Below are 16,256 nucleotides of genomic sequence, written 5' to 3' on the forward strand. Positions count from 1 at the left end.
ATTTGTTTTTTATGTTTTAAAAAATATTTTAAGTTGTCAATTATCATCAGTAAATAAGATAAAAATTAAAATTAAAAAACCATCAAAAAATTACAAATATACCCTCAATTTGCTCAAACAGGCATGTCAGCCTGTAGTCTGCTTGAGCAGCGGAAAGCACAAGTTCTGTAGTTCCAAATTGAATAATTCATGTTACTCCTTTTGTTTCATTTTATGTGACACTAATAGATAATTTCAAAAATAAATTGATTTTTTTAAAAAATATTTTAAGGTGCTAATTATCACAATATATAGTATTTTTTTAATAATATTTAAATATATAAAAAATACAAAAAAAAAAAACAAAAAAAACTACAAGAATCATAATAAAATTATAGATATACCCTCAAGCTGCTCGGCATGTCAACCTGTTTCTTGAGCAGCTTAACGGTTAACCCCCTCTTATTATATAAGAGAATAATAATTAAAAAAAAACTCCTCTTTTTTTGTTTGTTTGCTATTCTTTGTTTGACCTTTGAGAGTTGAAAGAGATTATTAAAATTTGACATTTTATTAAAATAATTCTAGCTTAACCTAACACATAATAACATAGAGCTTTTTTGGATGGACTTAAAAAAATAACTTTTATGTATGAAGTGCTTTTAGAACTTTGAAGTGTTGAAAATTATTTTTATAAATAAGCAGTTGAGTGTTTGGATAAAAGTGCTTATGCCGAAGAAATGAGAAAATAATGTGAATTTTAGGGTTAAAAAAATAAAAAGGGTAATTTGAGAATTTAGTTAAAATATAAGGGATATAAAAGTAATTTCCATGGTCAAAGAAAATTGCTTTAAACACTTAGAAAAAAAATTATGAATCCTAACTTTTCATTTTTGGCTGACTTTAAAAACTTTATAGCTTAAAATTAGCATTAGACAAACACTATAATAAACTAAAATTGGCTTATAAGTTGGTTTGGGCTCATAATCCTTACCTAAAGAAGTGGAATGAAATTTCAAATATCAAAGAAAAGAGTTAAATACATCAAAAGTCATAGGATTATATTTATATTCTTAAATTTTGGAGTCTGTAATTGATTAGAAAACAATTTAACTAGGGTAACAACATAGAATGAAGGGGGCAATCTTAATTTTCTTTTGGCTTTGCCAATTTATTGGATTACGAGCGGAGAGAAATTGGTCAAATTGAGTTATAACATAATTAACAAAGTCATTTTTTTTAGATCGAGACAAATTAAAGAGGAGGCATGGATAGTTTGGTGTTCAAATCAATTAATCAGACGACGCTAAATACTTCACTTCTTATTTTAGAATTAGCCACCTATCTTAACTACGTAATTATGATTCTTTTGGATTAATCCCTCAAGTTACTAGAAAAAAGAGAGGATATATTAAATTATCAAATTTGGCAAAACACGATAATTTTTTTTCAAACTGCCAAAAATTTGTCCCCAACTAAAAGTCCATTATATTCACCTACTGCTGATGTTGAATCACCATCAGCATTATTGTTGTTTTTTTTTAAAAAAAAATTATATTAATTATTTCACAACTTTGGGTTATCGTTTATGGCAATGGTTATATTTCATTATTCTTTTAATTTGGTAGTTCCATTTTAAAATTAACAACGCTACTACAATTTTTAAATTTTTTTGTATTTAGTGTCTGATATATGTAATGAAGGTCGACTAAATCTCAATTTATATTTTATAGGGCTCATTTCTATGAATGATACTCTCAATTTTTTTTTTAATTTTCAAAATTCAAACTCAAAATTTTTAATTAAGAGTAAAGGAATCCCAATCATTCCTCTATATAAATGTTATTCTATTTGTTACGTGACATGTCTTTAGGGAATATTTACTAATAAATAATTAACAAAGGAAACGTAGCTTTTCAAACCTTCTAATTTAGTTTTTTTTTTTTAATTCTATTTGTTAAATAGAATTTATACTGATGATGTGTACTGTTATCTTATATTTAGCTGATGATTTGACACGTATATATTTTTGTTTTTAAGCAAAAATAATCGATTTGACACATAAAGTATCAGTACTCACTAACCACCTTTGTTCAATAGGACGCAATTAATTAACATTCTTTCATTAAAAATTATATATAAATAAATTAATTTCTTCTTCTTCTTATGATTTTCATATGTTTAATTTATCTTTTAGTAAAACTTCTATTTTAATTGCCGAAGAAGATGCACCTCAAAAAATAATGATCTACTAGTTCACTGCTTCGATAAAGGTAAATTTGAATTGAGTGAGAATAGTAATCAAAAATATATATTCTATATTGAGAATAAGAAAAGAAGTGAAATGATTTGACTAAAGTGGTTGAGAAGTTTTATCTAATTAATTAAGATATAACTGTCAAAAACATATTTAAACTTTTTTTTTTGAGTTTCAAAGAAGAAGAATAGTTTAGGTGTGTTTTTGACACTTATCTCATTAATTAAAGAGCACTAATATATTATTAATGTCATTATGGAAGCCACATATTTTATTAAGAATTTAACATTTGGCACTCAAGTTTTTGTGCCAAATGTACATGATTCAAATGAGTTTAAATTCAATGGAAAAATATATTTACACAATTAGGTCATCTAGAAGTTAATAACAAGTAATCTTATTTAATAATATCAATTGGGTATTCAATATAAAGGATAATTAATATGTTATAATAGAATAAATCACATTAATAATATTATACCAATTTTATTAAATTATTAGTATATATAACTTAAATTGGTGTATTAATGATCGGTTTCTTTTAAATTATAGCACCCGTGGAGTCATTGTTATAAGCATTTTCGAACCTTTTTTTAACTGCACGTATTTTGATTGACTATATTTTCCCATTTAAGCTCAGAATAATACATTAGAAAATAGTAGATATATATCATAACATAGCAAAGTCATCATATCAATTTCACAATAGATATTACTAATAGTAAATAACAACAACAATAATAACCATGCCTCAATCCCAAACAAACTAGGGTCAGCTATATGTATTTTGACTACCCATATTTTCCCGTTTAAGCTCGGAATAATACATTAGAAAGTACTAGATATATATATCATAACATAGCAAGGTCATCATATCAATTTCACAATAGATATTAATTAAGCAATAATAGTAAATGACAACAACAATAATACCTATGACTCAATTTCAAACAAACTGGGGTTGACTATATGAATCTCAACTAATCATATTTTCCCCATATTAGCGATGTATAATCAACTTATCGACGACTAAATTGATTCCTGCTTTCTTCGTATTATCAAAGGTGTCGAAAGAGAAAAATGCATCCACATAACTCCCAGGAATGAACAATCTTTCTAATTCTTCAGAGTCAAAATTACTATACTCAACTCTTTGGTTTGTGAAATTTCCACTTTGATATCTCTCTATTTGTGTTTCCCATTGAACAATGTCACCATCCAGTACTCTAGCTTTCAAACTGCACATTAAGCAAATAGAAAGCATCAAGGGCGACTCAATAAAATTAGTATTTTGATATGAAAGAATATATTGAAGGAATTTTTTTTGACTAACCATAATAATCCAACCTCTCATTTTTAGTTTTTGTGTCCCAATTTTTGAAGAGTCCGAACATATAATTCAAAAGGTAGATTGTGCAAACAACTTACTGCAACCGAATGCTCTGATAATCTCTGTTAACAACAGGCAACCATTCCGAGCCACCACCACATTCCGTGTACCTCTTCTTCACATGAACATCACATTTATCCAGAACTTCATATAAACAAAACAACGTATCTACCACGAATGTGAGTCGAGGATTAGCATCATCGAACTTCCTGATTCCAAACCGCACATTGAGGCGATTACAATGCAGCTTCAAATCGTTGGTCTTGTGCATAACACGTATTTTCGGGTTTCCATCATAGAAGGAGGCCAGGATCGCGTAAGTAGAATGTATATCAATTTCATGGGGTGAAATCCATGAAGCTTGAGGAAATACGTTGCGAAAAATAGACTCCTGTAAATAAATAAGCTCTTATATAGCTCAAGAACCCTCGTCTAACTTTATTCAAAAATGAAACTAAAAAACTTTTATAGAATCAAAATAGAAATGATTTTTGAATGCCAATTCAACCAACTTGGGCATTTAGGTTCAACCAACTCGGGCTTCAGTTCTCCCCTTCCCTCGCCCCTCTAGTCAGGGATTGAGCTAGAGGCGGCGGAAAGGGGTTCATCTGTATCCCATCATTGAAAAAATCACTGCAAATACATTAATTATTCTTTTATATATATATATATTAGATGTTGAACCTTTTCGGTGAAAATTCTGTCTCTGACACTCTGCACACAATATGACATATGTACATACTGCATACATACATATACATATACATACACATACATATGATTTCATATTATGTAGTCTTAAATTAATTATTTACACTTACCAAGAATAAAACAGTTCCACAGTGCTTGACAACTTCAAGATTCAATCGGACATCATCCAAACTCCTGAAAATTACACATTAAAAAGTCACATATTTGGCGGGTGTCAAATGGGCGAATTAGCGGGTCAAATTGGCGGGACAATAACTCGTTCAATGGTTACTTGAGCTGAGATAAATTGAATCAAGATTAACTAAAGAATAAGTCATGTATAACTCAACCAACCAACTATTATCAAGTTTAATTTCTTTATAATTATCAAACAAAACTGGTAAAATTTTTAAAAATAGAAATAATGGTTAAAAACACACGTGAAGTATCATTTTTGTGAGTTTACTATCTGAATTATTGGGTATTTGCGTTTTCTATCCGAATTAGTTACCACCAACTATTTATCAAAACATGCATCGAAATTAATGAGTAGTTGTCATGTGAACAACATTTAATGGGCCAATTAAGTTGTCACACGTCTATTAGCAACTGTATTCAAACACTTGGTCTAGTCAAATTCGAAGTGTATTTTGATAAATAGTTAGTGCTACTTAAGGTAAAAGACGCAAATACCTGATAGATCGGATATAAAACTCCAAAAAAAAATCCAAATATATTTTTAACCGTTGTATCTTCTTTACGAGAATCAACTTAATTATTCTCAATGCAAATGAATATTCATACTTACCTATGTACTTGCTCTTCAAATCCAAAGTATGCTGCTAGACTCTTCAACTACCAAAAATATTATCACTCAAATTTTAGTATCAAAATATCTGGATAAAAGGAAGGGTAATTGAATAATACATGATTTTAGATAATTATTTTTTATTGTTTATAACACATTAATCTATGGGATACTTGAAACCTCCCCACAAGTGCTCATACAAAATAATTTTGTCTATTAAGTTTATTTTGTCGGTGTTGTGATTTGGTTGATTCTGGTCTTCTATCAACAGAGACAGATATAAGATTTAAACTTTATGAGTCCGAGTTCGAAATTCTCTCACATTCCATATGATGTATTGGGTTCTGAATCTACTTTTTCTCTATACTTTTTCTATTTCATTTTATGTGTCTTAATTTCAATATGCATGAAATTTAAGAATATAAAAGAGCTTTTTGAATTTTGTGATCTTAATGTCACATGAGATATTGAAATTGACGAATTAATTAAGAGTGAAAAAATTAGCCTATGAAAACATGACCTGCTCAACCTAATTGACCCGCTCATTTATTAAATGGGTTCTTTTTCACCCACCTAATTAAGTCTGTCTAAAAGTTGGGTGATATGTTGTGCAAATTGACCAAAAAATAATTTAAAACTTAGCAAGAAGTGGTTGGTTGGGTTATGAACCATTAGATAGCTCATTTCAACCCAAATAAATGATCCGTTCATTTATTAACTCCAACATATTTTGACCTCGACAAATTCAGTCCAACTCGTTTATTATTTAATACCCCTAGAATTATTAGATATAAAAGATGATATTCTTTTTGAAACACATTAACAATAAAAATATGACATAAATTAAAGTAGAGAAAACACGATTGATTCAGTGGTACGAACCAAAATTACTAAATTCAGATGAATCTGTAATTATGGCACTAGGTCAGACGACCCTCCCTCCATAGTCTATTCTAACTTCATTGACCATTAAGCTACACTCTCGAGAGTGTGCAAAATCATGTAACAAACATTCACCAAAGTTATAAAGAGATATATACCTTCATGTCACCAGCTCTCTTTCCAAACCATTTTGTTAACAATGGAAGTGAATCAATCAAGTGCCTATGTTCTGGTGCTGGCCTATCAATTCTATCAAATGCCTCTATAATTATAATACAATCAAATTCCTGAATTTTGTGTCCAGCCCATATTTTCCCTGTGTCATCACAAAAAAATAATAAAATATCTCATCATATATAATTATTTTTAGGTAGTATCGAAGATTGTGATGGGATGAAATCCTTTTGTGGGCTTCAATTTGAGCCTTAGGTATAGAGTCATTTTTTTTGGTACATAGCGTTTTATCTTTAAAGTGAAATTTTTCGATTCTAATTTAGTTTAATCTAGTCTCATAGAAGGTGCCGACCACGGGTGAGGAACTAAAAAATATATATTTTCTACGTTACTAGCGTAAAAAGGAAAAATAAGTGCATGAAACATCCATAATATCAATGACAAAGCCAGTTATTTTACTAAGGGATGTCAAATTAATGCATGAAACATCCGTGGCATCAACGACCAAGACAAATATTTTACTAAGGAATGTCAAAATATAAACACACGCCTAGAAAATATATATATATATAATTAAAATTAAAATTTTGATCAAGCTAAATAACGTAATTTTCCTACTAAGGTAGCTCTACCACGGGGTACAATATAGGTAGCCTACCTTAATGCAAATTTCAGTAATTAATTTTATGCCTCAAACACATAACTTAAATTATATGAATATAATTTTACTGTTGCTTTAACACATGAAAAGTTAAAAAATGATAAGAGTTTTTAATGCTAAAATTACCATGGAGGATTTGGTAGATTTTGTCAGCAACTTGAGAGAAGTGAGGGGCAGAAGCTAAGGCTTCTCTTGTAATGCCATTTTTCAAATCCGAAAAGTTATCCAAGAATGACGGGTCATCGGGTCGGATCAGGGTCGAATAGCTATCAAGCTCAATTAACCTCCTCGGGCATACGGATATCGACCCGAATTCCACTAAGACCCAATCCTGACCCGGTTTCGAAAACCTCCTCTCCACATCAAAGAACACAATCGGGTCATATTCTCCATCTATGATCATCTCCATTAATGTAGTCGAGTCGAGCTGAGTTGAACTGAATTGAATTAAGCTTTCACAGTTATTGTACATATAATTGAGAATGTAGTTTTTGCTTTTGTTTTTTTTGTGTTAGAGATATATCACTCTTTGAGTCTTTATATAGATGCATGTATGTATAGATAGTGCTATGTGTGTGAATTATTGAACTTATAAATATAAACACAATATTCTATCGGGTTCATTTTATGTTTTTTAATTAGCCTGACATGTAATTTTAGAAAAAGAATAATTTAAATTTTATTTTGTGGTATATAATGCATTAAAATATTATTTAAATCTTATATTTTTAAATAAAATAAATTATATATATTTAAAATCGACTCAAAAAGAAAAAGTTAGATTTTAGTGTAGTGTATTGTGTGACTTGAGAGGGTAGTTTTGTCATTTCATGGAAAAGACATGGTAAATTCGAAACAAATCTTAATGCTGAAGCTGAAAAAATGAAAAGTTTAAAAAATAAAAAATAAAAAATAAATCTCATTTGAAATTTGTGATCTAAAATAAAAGAGCAGCCCGGTGCACCACAAGGGTCTATTGTACGCAGCCTTACTTTGCATTTCTGCCAGAGGCTGTTTCCAAGATTTGAACCTGGATCTCTTGGTTACATGACAGTAACTTTACCAGTTACTCCAATGCTCTCCTTCTAAAATATATAATATTATATAAAATTCTATAATTAAAGATAAAATGGATATTTTACAATTATTGAATTGTTTTTTAATTATGCATGAGCGAGTTTCAAAAAGAAAACTTCGGTCTTTTACCAGAAAAGTTATTATCCAAAAAATGGAGAAAAATATTTTAATTTTTTGAAGCCTATCAGATATAGAAAAATTAGTCCAAACATACTTTTAGTTAACAATTTTTATTTTTATATTTTCTTTTTCTTTAATTTTATTTTAAAGAGAAAGTTTGATGAATCGAACGTTGACTTAAAATGTGCAATAGTAAAAAATATAATTTTAATATCATCAATAATTGTGATAGAATGATAAATACTTTCATTTTTAATTAAAATTTTTAAATTTAAACATACATATAGAGTCTCGCCTTAGATAAAGAGCACTTCATAATCCTCAATAGTGGGATTGCGGTTTAGGTTATTATACACGACCCATATGAAAATTAGATTAGTCAAATTTTAAAATAAATATGAAAATCGAGTAGAAGAAAAAAAGAAAAGAAAAATACAATCTTAGTGGACAAGCTTCTTAAATTTATTGGTTATCCTTTCTTTCTTTCTTCTTTCCTTTTTCCTTTTGTGTTGGCCATTATCTCTTTTAATCTTCTCACTTGTCTTTAGTCATCCACTTATTATTCAAGGTCAAGAAAATATAAAGTTGTAATAAAGGCAAAAGAGCCATGTAGTACTATAAATAATTCCTAGGTTTATAGGACAACATACTTTCTCGTTCTGAATAGAGAGAGTATTTATTTTATAAAAATAAAGATAATGTTTATATATATTTTATCCTTTTCAAATCACCCTCTCCAATATATATATATGATTTTACATTTTACCCTCCTCAGATTCAAAATTGTGGAATTTCGCTGGGTTGTTATTGTTATATATATATATATATATATATATATAGAGGATTTTGACTTGGTGGGTGATGGATCATTTGGTCCTAGACAAAATTATCCTTGGGTTATAATCCTAAGATCTTAGTATAAGTTTTATTATGATTTTAGCTAATACCCTACAATTAAATATTATACAAATTTAATCTCAAATTTTATATATTGAGATAACTTCCACATAAAAAATACTGAAGTTAGGTGAATTTTTTCACCAAAGGGCTAAATCAATCGGCACGACTAATTAAGCTACATTACCAAACAAGGATTTTTATAGAGTAATAAATAATCTTTCATTATTAATTAAAAGTCTCGATAGAATTATGCGTATGAAGTTGTCTTTATTAAAGAGTGATTTACTTCAACATGACACTTTTCAATACGAATTGAAATTTAATTTAATACCAATATAAGTACGGAACATTTTTTTTCTCAGGCAATAATTTCATGTTTCATACAAGTCCTAAGTTTGATGGCCATTGAGTCCATTCCAATTGGTTGAATAATGTCACAACATTCTCTTCTATTACCATCCTGTACAAACACAAAAAAAAAGAGAAGGATTATACACATATTTTTCTTTAAAAAAACATGAAAAAAAGTACTCTTGGTAGCAAACTTTTATAATACAAACCTCAATATTAATATTGAAAAAAAAAATCAAAGAAATTCCTATTTTAACTCTTCAAATAATAATTATCATATAAAATCGTATATTTAAGCGCTTATAAATTTGGGGTCCAAAATAAATCTTCTTCTACTTTTATTCAATTGACTATATAAAATTCCTTTCGTTTTAGAGTTCCCAAAAGGACCACATCAATACTCAAACACACACATATATACATATGTATAATATACCAAAGAAAATAAGAGACATTTTTTTAAAAAAAAAATAGACTAAAAAAAAGAAAATAAGACAGATAAATTGAAACAGAGGGAGTGAAAAGTAAACTTACCCCAACATGAAGCTTATGCAGAGGAGAAAACACATGAATTTTCATGACATCATCAGAAGAATGATCATTTTTGGCACAACTCCTAGGAGTTTTCTTGACATATGTTGTCACAATATGATTCAACCTAGTACCCTCCAAAGAATCAAAAAACAAAACATTTGGAACTTCACCACAAGAATAATTGCCATTATTATTATTATTACTATTCTTGAATCCTCTAACATTAAACATGTAAGGTGGCCATGCCCCCTTTCTCCATTCACCAAATGTCTCAATTGGTTTTTCAAGATAACTTTGTGATTGAATTTTGTCATAAATTTGCACTGAATAACCCCATGATACTGAAAATGTCCAATTGTGTCTCTTATTGTAACATGTACTTTGTTGCAATAGTCTAGATTGATCAACATTTGCTGCTTTCATTAGATGATTTAAGGCATCAAAGCGGTTCATTGAAGGGAAAATTGGAGCTACTAAGTCAAGATGATGGAGTGATAGGAATGGTGATTGTGGATGAGCTGATAAAAAACCCGATATGTCGTGACGCAAGTCGATCTGAAATGAAATAACATGAGAAAATTATTTTTTGGTGTTCCGTTATTAAAAAAAAAAAAATCAAGTCAAAATTAAAGGGAGAATAAGTTCACTCATAATAATTAATCTTGAGTACTTAAAAGATTTCATCATAACACTTGCCTAATTTACTATTCCTTTAATTTCAGTTTGTACTGTAATGATGTTTGACTGAGCACGAAATTTAATATAATAATAATTAAAGACTTTTGAGACTTGTGGTCTATAGCAAACTATAGATATTTTGTGTGACTATTTATCTCAATAAGGATAAATGAGAAGTTTAAAAAGTTAAATTATTTCTAAATATAAAATATATCATTTTTGGAGACAAACTAAAAAGAAAAGAAAAAAAATTCTGGAAAATACCTTCACTTTCTAATTACCAAAAAATTCAAAGATATTTTCCTGCAATATATTTTTCCCATGAAAAATGACTTTCGTCCTATCAGAGACACGCTAGGATTAGTAAGGTAAGATCTAATTAGCTCCCCTTACTTACACACTTTTTTAATTATCACAGCCATCATGGCCACCAAATATCTCTATATATTTGATTATGAATACATTTATTATTGTATATATTCACTTGAGGTGGTCGTTAGAAATATCATTAATTTTAAATTATGAATCTATCTCTGTCCAGGCAAAAAAGAAGAAGAGGTGATTGATTACTCACTTGATGAAACCCTTTTTCTAGGGTAATGGTGACTCCTATATCAGAAATACATGCTTGTAAAATGTGATCACTTCCATACAAATTTGGATACCTCTTTATACATGTATCCATGTTCTTAGCCAAAGCTTGTGCTAAAGGGTAACTCAATGCATAACCAGCACCACCAAATGCCATTTGAAATGACATACCAAAATTACTCACAATACACTCTGAATTCATCCCAACATAATAATATTTCGTGTGATCATACTTCGATAGCACGTTAACCAAATTGTCAATCATTAGAACAGTGTCATCGTCAGCCATAACGTACCACCTAACACCAAGGCCATGGTTTTCCACAAACATCTCCTCAATCACTCTCACCATTCTAATCGCGAATGGCATCCCATGTTTGTTGTAAGGCATGTATCGCGAATTATCACTAGAAATTCTATATGGGGGAGAGGAATTAGGCCATGGTAAATGTTCATTTGGGGTTCTATCCAAGAAAACATATCCCCTAGTTATATTTGGTTTCCACCAAGAATTTACATACCATTTTTTTTCACCCCATGTGTTTGATGAGGCTGCAATTCCAAAAATTAAATGGCTAATATTGGTTTTAATATTGGAATTAAAATAATATTGTTTTGATGACTTGATGATGTTTTTTGTGGGGGGAAATTGTAATAGGGATGTTGATGATGGTGATTGACAACATGGATGATTGGACAAGAAAAAGTATACTAGATATAGAATTAGGGTTAACAAGATTAGGGTTTTGCATAAAATTCCTTTCAAGAACAAGTTTTTGGATAAAATTTTTGGTTTAATATTTAAGATAATGGCTTTATTTGGATAATCACTACTAGTACTTTCTTCTAATGACATTTTTCTTAGCTAAGTAAATTTTGTATTTTTGTTGAAAAGGGAAGAACACAACTATTAAATATATGAAAAGATTTTTCAGTTACTTTTTATGATGATATGGTTTATAGAGTATGATTCACCGATATAAAAGATTTTCTTTTTTCACATGATAGGACCCATAGTACTGCATAATATGTCATGTAATTGAAAGGCCAATTAATGTGATCATGATGAGTTTTCATTGATTTAAGAATAACTTAACTTTCCTGCTTTGTTTGGGAGCTAATTGATGATTAAATGATAAACACAAAAAGCATGAACACATATGCAAAAACTTATGTGTGGGAAAAGTTAAAGATGAATGGTCACACCAAATTACGTCAGGGTCACACAAAAAATTATATAAGGGTCACACCAAAGTTTAGGGGATATTTTCAAATTATTTTGCATAGTTCAAAAGTAAATTTGAATCATTTTTATAAAAATAATTAACTTGTCGTTATCTCCACATTATTTTGTAAAGAAATGAAATCAATTAAGATTTTTCTCATAGTCATAAACAACTTTTTTATCTCACAAAGATAAAAGGTAAGGTCTGCGTATATTTAACATTTTCATATTTTACTTGTGAAATTACACTAAGTATATTATTGTTATTATAAATTTTTCTTCGTAGGCATTACTATCTTACACAAGCTTGTGATCGATCATCACACGACAAAAAAAAGGAAGTACTTGCAAAAATCATTGTCACTAAATAGCTCATAACTAATAATTTTTTTTGATATTTCATTGCTAATTATCCATCGTTAATTAAATTAGCGATAAATTTTTGCTGTTTAGCGACATAAGTTGCCCATCACTAATTTAATTTTTTGAAATGGACCAATCAATTTCTAGGACATAGCTAAATTTTAGTTATTAACAGATTCAGAATCCACAAAAGAATAGAAAGGGTAATATTTTATTTTTTAAGGCCATCACATAAATTAAGAGTCAATGCCTTAAAAATAAAATATAAAAAAAAGTGTTCAAGGCATTGAAAATTGTACATAAAATAAAGGCATTTCCTTCTTCCTTTTTACTCCATTTTTTTTCCCATTGAAATGAAAATTTTCTGTCCCATGAGCTTTGCTCATAACCTCATCTTTAAGTCAAGAAAATGTTTTCTTTTGTAGTTTTCAAAGAAAATTTTCTTTGATGTCCCCCCCCCCCCCCCGCCCCCAAAAAATAATCCAGAAATATAAAATTTTGCAATATATATATATATATATATATATATATAAGTCAAGAGAATGTTTTATTTTGTATCTCTCAAAGAAAATTTTTTCTGAGTTATTTCCCCCCTAAAAGATAATCGAGAAAAATATTTTTTTTGCAAGAGATAGATATATAAGTCAAGAAAATGTGTTCTTTTGTAGTTTTCAAAGAAAATTTTCTTTGAGCTTTTTTTTCCCTTAAAAGGGAATTAAAAAAAAAAATATTTTGGAAATTATATTTTATAAAATTTGGGATTTTTTTTTGAAATAGAAAAATAAATGGAGAATTCATCATTGGGAGCTGGAATTTTTGCTGTTTTTGTAGTCTCTGGAGGTGTTGTCCTTTTTGCATTGAAAGTTCATAAACACCTCCTTTCTGATTTCAAGAAGAAGATTGAGATTGAAATTAGTATACATCTTGACCATTTTTATTTTTATTTATTTATTACTAAGATATCGCGCCAAATTAATTTGCTCTAAAATGTATATATTTTAATTGTCCTAATTTATGTGATGTACTTTTCTTTTCAATATGATTGAGAAAGAAGAATACATTTTAATATTTAGAAATAGTTTATGTTTAAACTTTTTATTTCATACTTAGGGTGTTGTTTGATACAAATGATGACGTTTTCTTGTAAGGTAAGTAGGAATTTTCTTTTTATATTTATTTTTTCTGATGTTCAGTAAGTAAGTAAAAAATATTATCTCCAAAGTATTTATATACAATATAGGCAAACACTATGGAATAGGGAGTAGAGGTGGCGGGGTGATACTCAAGGTGGGGGAGTCGGTTTGGGGGTGGGGTCAGGGGGAAGGTGATGAGGGTTGAGGAGGATACAATCAACGTGAACTATCATTAATTATGAAATTTGTGTTTCCTACTCTCGCCCAAGATGTTATTTTCTTATTTTATAAGTAATCTGTTTTTCTATAGAAAATATTTTGAGCAATCAAACATGAGATTATTTTATATTCGCATTTCTTGTATATTATTCCTAAATTATCTTTTATGTTTTTTAATATTCTTTAATGAAAATTTTGATTCTGCCACTATTGACATACACGCATGATTGAAGATGTTGAGAAATTAATAATTTTGGTGAATATTTTTGAATGACAGGACTAGAAAAAGACCAACAAAAGAAGAAGGTGAGGTTTTCCAATGAAGTTGTAAAATTGGGACCCCAATTATTAGAGAAAGTTGAAGAAGTTGATGATCATAATCCAAAGAGAAGGAATAATCTAAAGGACTTTGAATCCATGCCTTTGAATTGGCAAGCTCTTTACAAAGGGATCCTCCAACATAAGACCCTCAAACACTACAACTAAATTCAATCTTCTATTTTGTAATATTATTATTATTATTATTCAAAATGTACTTTATGTGGTTTTAATAAAATTTGGAATTTATTTATGTAACTTTTTGAGTTAAATAAAAATAAGTGAATCAATAAAAAATATTCTTTTTTCTTATTTATATTGATTTGACACTGCTTCATCCCCTCCTTACCCTCCTCCTCCCCTTCTAAAAGAAGAAAGAAGAAGAAGGGAGCTACGCTTACGTCTGTCTGAATTAAACTTGAAGATGAAAAACTTCTTTCATTTCTCAATAGTGAAGTAAGGCCAAGTTCATGACTTCTTTCTCACACAAGCGATAATTGAAGTTATTTGTTGCTTAACTAATTATTCATCATCAACAATAATAACATACCCATTGTCACATGATCGTGATTGCATAAGTGGGCTCTAAATATGGTGGGATGTATGTACGCAGACCTTACTTTTATTTTGTGTGAGGTAAAACTTTTATTTTCGATATACTCTCAGATTCAAAAAAATATTTTCAAGTTATATACCTGATGAAATAAGTTATAGAAGATAGAGGTCTCGATCGAGTACTAAATCAATTAATTCACAAATACAATATATAACATATATAGAAGATAATCAATTTATCTGTTTGGTAAAAAAGAAGAAGATGTAGATAAGCACTTTTTTTTTTTTAGTTAAAATGTTTGAAATACCCGAAAAAAATGGTTAATTCAAAAAATAATAACAACATAATAATAATATATCTAGAGTAGTCCCAAGAATGAGATTTGGAAAGGATGTAATGTACACAGACTTTATTCCTACCTTTGCGGAATATACTTAGTTGTTTTTGAGCTACCCTCGGATTCACAAACATTGTTTGCATTCGATACAGAATTGTACAAAAAGTAAGACGAGAAAGTAGTAAGATACAAAAAATAAACATATTGTTTTATATTTTTAAGTGACAACTTATCCATTTAAATGAAAATGGATCAATCAACAAGAGTAACTGAAGTTTATTGTGACATCAAGCGTTTAAAGATTGCGAATTTGAATTTTAGGAATGAATTAGTTGAGTTTACCAGAATGCTAGCATTTTATAAATTCGAATTAGTCTGATTCAAATGTAAATTTCAACTAATTATTGAAATGGTAGCAGTAAACATATTTAAATTATTATTATTTTTTGCGAGTTTGACATCTTAATTATTCTGTTTCATTTTACCTATCTAAAGTATTACTCCTTTTATTTACTATCACTCTTTTTATTTTAAAATATACCTCGATGTTGAACTGACCTACACATGTGCTTATTGTCGAGTGAAAAAAATATTTGGACAAACTCATTGTTAAATAAACAAGTGAGAGATCTATAAATCTAATGAAACCTAAACCACTAATTATAATACATCATTAACTCAAACAAAATCTAACTTCATGTATCACCAACCAAGTTTCAATTGCTTTTCCATATAAATTCATAAATTAATTCCTCTCATTGCTTAATTTCTTGCCTATATCCCATTGTTTTCCCCCCTCTTTTTTTCTTCTTTGCAAAAATAATTATCAAAAAAAATAATGGCTTTCCACATTAACAAAATTTCCATTTTGCTCATTATTTTCCTAATTTCCATCTCCTTTTCATATCAAACATTTGCAAATGACCTAACAACTTCTCCTATCAACGTGTAAAGAGGTGTATGAGAATGCAGTCGATGCCATGAAAAGCACATTAAAAGATGTAAATGAAAGG

The 16,256-nt window shown here is 28.9% G+C and overlaps 3 protein-coding genes across 3 annotated transcripts; 1 reads left to right on the top strand and 2 right to left on the bottom strand.

Moving 5' to 3' along the window:
• Positions 1 to 3,103: 3,103 nt before the first annotated feature.
• On the bottom strand, positions 3,104 to 7,354 carry LOC129887751 (protein NEN1-like). Its single transcript, XM_055962965.1, has 6 exons — positions 6,968 to 7,354; positions 6,165 to 6,322; positions 5,125 to 5,171; positions 4,448 to 4,511; positions 3,665 to 4,017; positions 3,104 to 3,474 (listed from the first exon to the last, which is right to left on the bottom strand). The coding sequence occupies exons 1-6, from the start codon at positions 7,311 to 7,313 to the stop codon at positions 3,237 to 3,239; spliced, it is 1,206 nt and encodes a 401-aa protein (XP_055818940.1). The 5' UTR covers positions 7,314 to 7,354; the 3' UTR covers positions 3,104 to 3,236.
• Positions 7,355 to 9,194: 1,840 nt separating this feature from the next.
• Positions 9,195 to 11,948, bottom strand: LOC129885160 (uncharacterized). Its single transcript, XM_055959361.1, has 3 exons — positions 11,076 to 11,948; positions 9,824 to 10,378; positions 9,195 to 9,398 (listed from the first exon to the last, which is right to left on the bottom strand). The coding sequence occupies exons 1-3, from the start codon at positions 11,946 to 11,948 to the stop codon at positions 9,297 to 9,299; spliced, it is 1,530 nt and encodes a 509-aa protein (XP_055815336.1). The 3' UTR covers positions 9,195 to 9,296.
• Positions 11,949 to 13,465: 1,517 nt separating this feature from the next.
• Positions 13,466 to 14,518, top strand: LOC129885161 (uncharacterized). The gene is made up of 2 exons (XM_055959362.1): positions 13,466 to 13,595; positions 14,310 to 14,518. Exons 1-2 carry the CDS (start codon positions 13,466 to 13,468, stop codon positions 14,516 to 14,518), a joined length of 339 nt encoding a protein of 112 aa, XP_055815337.1.
• Positions 14,519 to 16,256: the final 1,738 nt, after the last annotated feature.

This window comes from Solanum dulcamara, chromosome 4, assembly GCF_947179165.1.
Source record: "Solanum dulcamara chromosome 4, daSolDulc1.2, whole genome shotgun sequence".
In the NCBI taxonomy this organism is placed as follows: domain Eukaryota; kingdom Viridiplantae; phylum Streptophyta; class Magnoliopsida; order Solanales; family Solanaceae; genus Solanum; species Solanum dulcamara.